Source organism: Neofelis nebulosa, chromosome 7, assembly GCF_028018385.1.
Source record: "Neofelis nebulosa isolate mNeoNeb1 chromosome 7, mNeoNeb1.pri, whole genome shotgun sequence".
Taxonomy (NCBI): domain Eukaryota; kingdom Metazoa; phylum Chordata; class Mammalia; order Carnivora; family Felidae; genus Neofelis; species Neofelis nebulosa.
Genome location: NC_080788.1, coordinates 6,370,473 through 6,377,691, shown reverse-complemented (window position 1 = coordinate 6,377,691; position 7,219 = coordinate 6,370,473). Strand labels below are relative to the sequence as shown.

General features: G+C 58.8%; 1 protein-coding gene across 1 annotated transcript; it reads left to right on the top strand.

The window, feature by feature from the left end:
* The first annotated feature begins 738 nt into the window (after positions 1-738).
* MESP2 (mesoderm posterior bHLH transcription factor 2) lies at positions 739-4,032 on the top strand. Its single transcript, XM_058736578.1, has 2 exons — positions 739-1,981; positions 2,804-4,032. Exons 1-2 carry the CDS (start codon positions 1,118-1,120, stop codon positions 3,071-3,073), a joined length of 1,134 nt encoding a protein of 377 aa, XP_058592561.1. The 5' UTR covers positions 739-1,117; the 3' UTR covers positions 3,074-4,032.
* Positions 4,033-7,219: the final 3,187 nt, after the last annotated feature.

Below are 7,219 nucleotides of genomic sequence, written 5' to 3'. Positions count from 1 at the left end.
GCCCAAGGGCACACAGCTAGTTAGTGGTGGACCTACTCAATGTATAATGGCCTGTTCACCTGTCTCTCCCACAAGGCTGAAATGTCACGAGAGCAGAGACCGCAACTAGCCTGTTCACCCTGGGGTGCCTGACATTTACCAGTGGCTAACAAAAATATGAATTAAATGAGCAACGCCTCCAGCATCTTGAAATGGAAGTACCTTGCCTATAAAATGATAGCAGCAAACATTCAGCCCACTTTCCAGGCCTATACTAAGTGGTTCCACAGACGGTTCCACTAAGTACCAGCAGCCATCCTAGGCGGTGGGTATATGGGATTATTACTGCTAGGAGACTGAGGAAGCTTGAGCCTCCGAGGAGTTCAGGGACTTGCCCCAGGTCACACAGCAAATAGCTTCAGGCCTGCCTGGGGGCCCACCTCCCTCCATGTTCCTCACCCACTGCACCCGATTCCTCTTCTCATCTCAGGCTGCTCTGTTTGATTTTTCAGGGACAGAAACTATCTGTGGATAGTGAGATGACTTTCTTCATGTCATTCGGCAAACCGGCAAGTGCAGGTTCCGGGGGTGGGGGTGGGGCAACCCAGGAAGGATCCACCTGTATGGCCCCCTATTTGCACCCCACCCCACATACTATGGGCAAACCCCTCTGGGCTAGTGGGGAGTTACTGGGCTAAGGCCCCCCGCCCCCCCCCCCCCGGGGCTGGTGATGAGACAGGCGCCCGGGTCCGCTCTTCACACGAGGGGCAGCCCGGTCGCCCCTAGACGATGGCACTGCCCACCACTGTCGGGCCCCTGGGCACTCACCAAGCCACGAGCCCGGGTGGGTGGGAACTCGGTAAGAAGCTTAGCAACTCCATCCAGATGCGAATTGTCCCTCCCACACTTCCCGGGCTGCAGGGGCCTCCATTAGAGCCCCAGAGGAGTCAGAATCCACACCTCCGCAAATGGGCCCGCTTTCCCAAGGCCCCCCCCTGCCCAGGCCTTCCCTGGGCTCTGTGGGTTTTGACACCTCTCTGCAACCTGGCAGGGGGGCACCTCTCACCTTTGGTCCGGATAAAAGCTCAGGCCTGGAGGTGGCCGGCCCAGCCTCCCAGAGCCCGCAGCAGCCGCGGCCATGGCCCAGTCCCCTCCTCTGCACAGCCTCCTGGGCCAAGACCACTGGATCTTCCCCCAGGGTTGGGGCTGGGCCGGCCACCCGGACTCCACGTCCCCTGCCTCCTCCTCGGACTCGTCGGGCTCCTGCCCCTGCGACGGCTCCCGCGGCCCCTCGCAGCCCGCGCCCCAGGCCCGCAGCGCCCGCGCCGCAGAGGCCGCCCCGACGGCGCCCGGACGAGCCCGCAGCGGAGCCGCCGCCGGGCAGCGGCAGAGCGCCAGCGAGCGCGAGAAGCTGCGCATGCGCACGCTCGCCCGCGCCCTGCACGAGCTGCGCCGCTTTCTGCCGCCGTCCGTGGCGCCCGCCGGCCAGAGCCTCACCAAGATCGAGACGCTGCGCCTGGCCATCCGCTACATCGGCCACCTGTCGGCGGTGCTGGGCCTCAGCGAGGAGGGCCTGCAGCGCCGGCGCCGGCGGCGCAGCGACGCGGCGGTGCCTCGGGGCTGCCCGCTCTGCCCCGACGGCGGCCCTGCGCAGACGCAGACGCAGACGCAGACGCAGACGCAGGTGCAGGCGCGCGCCCCGGCGCTGGGCTCAGCCGCCAGCCCCTCCGCGTCCTGGGGGTCCCCGCCGGCGTGTCCCGAAGCACTAGCGGCCCCCGAGCGCCTGGGGAGCAGGATACCTGACATGGGTCCCTGGGTTACACCCCCTTACCACCCTGGGATGCAGTCGCCCCCGCAACTGTCCCGAGGGAGAGGCCCCGACGGGGCCCTTTGGACACCGCCCCAGGGCTGTTCAGGAACACAGACGTCCCCAGAGTCCAGGAATCAGGCTACATCCTGGACGCCTTCCCCCGCGGCCCCTGAGCTGGCTGTAATATACCAGGTACGCACCCAGGCCCCGCTGCTTCCCCTGGGGATGGTCCCCAGGTTCATTTGGGGGTGGAGACGGTGAGTTGGCTCTCATCTGCAGAGAATTTCATACTTTTCAGACCCCCGTTTATCTAATCCAACCCAGGCGGGGGTAGAGAGGAGCCGAAGGGAGTATGGAGAGGACCCTAACCTCCTTGGGGAAAGAGGTAGGGCCCCGGGGTCATTAAGGCCACCACCACCGCAGCCACGTGGAAGAGGGGGAATCTTCGGACTTGCTCCAGAGGCAGGATGGAAGGTAGCAAGGGCCGCTGGCAAGAAAGTCGCTCCAGGTGCTCCAGTGGTTGGCCCCGGGGGTAGGGACTTCCGGAGTCGAGGGGCTTGGAGCTGGTGACCTTCCCGTTTTCTTCAAGCTTCATTTGTTCTTGAGGCCCACAAATGAATGAATCATGGTCCACGAAAGAGCATGTTAATAAGCGAAAATGATTGCTCACTGCCTGACACCATTCTTGGCACTGTACGTGTACATGTCCCTACTCAGTCAGCCCTCCAGCAGCTCCATGGAGTAGGTAACTGTTACCATCATCCCCATTTCACAGATGAGAAAACAGAATGAAAGAGGTCGAGTTCTTATAGCTAGTTAGTAGCAGAGGTGGGATTCGAACCCCGGGCAGTGTATCTCCAGAGCCAGTGCTGTTCACCACTTGGCTTCACTGCACTCATGGCACCAGGGCTGTCCAGAAGCTGCCGGCCACACTCCAGGGAGCATCCAGGTTCAAGGTCTCAAGCTATCTCAGCGCAGTGGCCCACTAACCAGCTGCTTTTGTCTCTCTTGCAGGGTATCTCTGTGTCTCCAGAGTCCTGTCTGTTGCCAGAAACGCCACCCCTCCTGTCCCGCCCAGCATGCCAGAGACTCCAGCCTCAGACCGAGTGGGGTGGCTGGAGCCACAGCGCAGAGATGCTCCCCGGTTCAGAAGACCAGGGACCAGGCCCTGCCTTCCAGCTCGGTGATGAGAGCCCTTCCCAGAGCTCAGGCGCGCAGCTCAGTGGCTGCCCTGAACTTTGGCAAGAAGATTTGGAGGGGGCCCACCTGGGCATCTTCTACTAAAGGCTTGTGCTGTCCCCTGGTCGGCCAGGAGTCAGGCCTCCAGGGTGGGCTGCCCTCCATCTGCTGCCTCTGAGGTCTTCAAGGTTTTTTTGTTTTTGCTTTTTTTTAAACCAAGCATCTCTTTTCCAAGGGATGTCTTTTATGGAAGCAGTGTTTGAAACAGGTCGTGGGTGGCTTCCCTGGCTGGAGTCAGGGCTGGGGCAGGGCCCTCCATTCCTAGAGCCCCCCGCCCCCAGAATGCCCAGTGCTCTACAGAGCACCGCCTGACCTACAGGAAGGTGGTAGCTGCTTGAGCACAGACTCAGTCAGCTGGGACTGGTGGGGGAGTGGGTTGTGGCTGGGGGTGGGGTGGGGGGGTGGGAGAAGCCTGTATGCTTAGATTTTGTGCTTCTTAAAAAAAACAACACAAATTTTGGTGTGGTCTCTTTTTCTTCTGTCAACCTGGGTTCTTATTGCCTTATTGGGAAAAGGAAGAATGTTCCCATCCTGCGGGGAGCAGTCATTCTGTTCTTCCCCTCCCCGGTTCTAGGCCTCCTGAGGTTGGTGTGTGCCCTCACTTGCCACTTGGACAGTCTTTACTGTGCAAGGGCTCCACCTGGCCTGCTGTGCAAGGTGACACGGGCGGGTTAACGTTTGGGCCCGTTCACCTGCCTCAGCCCCACAGCTGTCACCTTTGCCATTCTCCTGGGTGCCCTCCTGCTGACCCAGAGGGCTCCTTCACAGTTATATGAAAGTGTCTTTAAAGGATGCATGGTGGGGCGCCTGGGTGGCTCAGTTGGTTAAGTGTCCAACTTCGGCTCAGGTCATGATCTCACAGCTCGTGAGTTCCAGCCCCGCGTCCGGCTCTGCTGACAGCTCGGAGCCCGGAGCCTGCTTCCGATTCTGTGTCTCCCTCTCTCTCTGTCTCTCCCCTGCTCGTGCTCTCTCTCTCTCTCTGTCAAAAATAAATAAACATTAAAAAAAAAAATTAAAGGCTGCATGATGGTTAGCTCCCACCAGTGAGGCCCAGTGTATCTGGGGCTGCCATAAGAAAAGATCACCAATCAGGTGGCTTAAACAACAGTATCTTTTCTCACAGTTCGGGAGGCTAGAAGTCCAAGGGCTGTGTCAGCAGGTTTGGTTTCTACTGAGGCCCCTCTCCTTGGCTTGCAGACGGCCACCTTCTCACTGTGTCCTCACATAATTACCCTGCGGCCTATGTGTCTGTCGGTCTCTTCCTGTAAGGACACCAGTCATACAGGGTTAGGGCCCACCTATATGGCCTTATTTTACCTTAATTACCTCTTTATAGGCGCCATCTCTGAATGCATTCCTGTTCTGAGGTCCTGGGGGTTAGAACTCTGCCATGTTAGAACACAGTTCAGCCCATAATAGCCAATGTTAGACGCCAGGGAGAAAACATTCCTCAACTAACAAGGCGAATTACAGGCAAGTAAGTGGTCAAAGACCAGGTCAAGGATGGGAGTTTATGTAATAAGGAGCTTAGGGACCAGAGGGGATGTGACAGCCTGGTGCGAGATGGGGCTGACGACAGTTTCTTTCTTGAGTTACCTGATTGGTTAATGCTGCTGCGTTGATTTATGCTGCCTGGAGTAAAGAATCTTGAGGAATCTGTGATCCATTAGCAAAAGCTGCCATGGGCTGGGGAGCCAGCAGCTGTGGTGATGTCGTTCTGTATCTGCTGACCCGGGTGGAGGAGAATTGCAGGATGTTGGGGGGGGGGGTGGGTTTTGAAGGATGTGCAGGAGTTTGCCAAGAGGAGTGAGTGGAGAGTGACCTAGGCAGAAGAAACTGAGTCCAGAGCTGGCAGGCAAAGGTGAAGATGAGAATTGGAAAAGGGGCTCAGAGACCAGGTTGTGGGGACCCCTCCCCCATATGGCCTCTTTCCTGGCTAATGGGGAGGCATTGAAGGTAGGGAAAGGCAGATGAGTCTGTCACAGGCACATTTGGTCCCTTTGGGTGCTTGGCAGAAATGGAGCCGGGCAGGGAGGCCGCTGTAACAGTGCAGGGCAAGAGCAGAGGAGGGTGGAAGACCAGAGCACAATCTCACCCTGCACGGTGACCCATGACCTGCCCATGTGCCTGATGATGTCAGACAAGTCACTCCCTCTCTGTGCCTCAGTTTCCCCATCTCCTAAAAGGGGAATGGGTTTAGGCGACCACTGAGGTGGCTCCTTCCCCTAACCTTCTAGGGTTCTGGTTCTTACCCTGGGGTCTTGTGTCCTTAGGGGGCTGCCAGCCACACCCGGAAGGATGAGAAAACCTCTCACGAGGTCATGAACAGCTAGGAGACGGATACAGGGCGCTGCTGACCCGGGTGCACATTCCTTTCGGCTCTTACCCACTGTATGGCTGTGGGCAAACTGAGAAACCTCCCTGAGCCTCAATTTTCTCAGCTGTGTAAAGGAGACCATGATAGACCCTATCTATTCCTTAGGGTCCTTAGGCTTGACACGTAGTAATTGCTGAACGGCCTAAGAGACGACGCAGTCCAGAGGTTCCCTAACCTGACTGCGTGTTGAAGCATCTGGTCCTAGGGTCCCACCCTGAGGGCATGATCCAGTGCCTTGAGCTGGGGCTTAGGAACCCGGGGCTTTAAGAATGTCCTTCCCAGGGATTCTGGGGGCTCAACCAGGTTTGGGTTCGATGGTTATTCTTCACCGTTTCGTTTTATAGCTGGGGAAACCAGCCCGGGGAAGAGGAGCAACTTTCCCTAGCACCCCAGCTAGGTAGGGATGTCAGGCCCCTGACTCCCTGTTCAGTGCTCTCTCCTTCCCTAGAAGGCCCGAGGTCTTGGTTCCACAGTCTCGCAGCAACTTCACCAAAAGCAGAGCTAAAGAGCTGCCCTCTTTCCTTTGGCTCCCACAGATCTGGGGTTAGTCCTTATAGGGACAGAGAGAGATATGCCCTGGTCCGGTCACTGATGGCCATGCTCCTCCAGCTCCAAAGCCCGAGCCCGAGAGAGTACTGGCTTTCTCCAGCAGCAGCCAGAGCTGGGCGTCTTCTGGAATTCGGTATCCTGTTCCCAGCTCACTGCAAGAGGTACCTCTTCCAGGAGATGCAAAGGCAGAGGCGAGAGGCCGCCAGCTAGAGTTGCTGAGATGCGGCTGGACCCAGGGGCAGGGCCCAGGGGGCTTCAGCGACCTTCCCACTCCTGTCTTCAGCCTCTGCGAGGGAAGGCTCAGGCCTGCCTCTCAGGAGCAGTAGCCCCTGGCTCCACCCTGGGCTTGCTGCTCCTGACTGCGGCTGGAGTCAAGAGACTGGACATTCTTTCAATGCCTGTAGGGGACATGCCTCCCGAAGAGCCTCCTGGGTGGGGGGAGGTGGGAGACATACCCCCCCACCCCGCTGCTTCTTGCCCCTCCCTAGGGGCTGCCTTCCCTGCTTGCCCCACCGCAGGGTGCCCGGAAGGCAAGGACAGCCTGAGTTCTAGTCAGCCCCTGCACTGTGTGCGACCTTGTGCAGGGTTCTGCAGGCAGGTGTCTGGCTGTGTGAGCCCTGACGGCGTTCCCGAGGAACTGATTTTCTGCAGCCACTGAGGGCGTTCTGAATGCCAGCCTCGTACGCCGTGAGGTGGTGGGAGCACGTAACGTGGGGATGCCACGGACCCTGCCACAGATGGCTTCCCTTCTGCACAGGCTTTACAGCCCGCATCTCCTTCTAGCTCTACTGACTTAACCTCCCTGAGCCTCAGTTTCCTTATCTGCAAAACTGAGACAAAAACAATCCTTATCTCCTGGGACTGTTGAGGCCCAAATGAGATAATGCGCATAAACACTTTGCCCAGTGCCAGGCGCAGAGGCTAGGATCCCTGCTGACTCTTCTCCCAGGAGGCCAGTTCTCTCCCAGGGACCCTGTGAGGCTGGGCCCTCCCCCAGCAGGACCTCCTGAGGGGGCCTGCCCTCTGATCCCCAGAAGGTTAAGTGCCAGCCAGGGCTGCTGGGCACTGGCGACAGGAAGGGCTGGCCCACAGGGGCTGGGCTGAGGGAAGCCTCCCGATTGGTGGAGAGACCCCACCCCATAACCTGGGCGGGCCTCGCCCCTCCTGCCGCCCCACCTTTGATGTAGGGACTGCAGGGGCGGCTGGGGAGCCTTCGGTCCCAGACCCCACCCCCACTGCTCCCAAGGGGGAATAGAGGCTGTGAG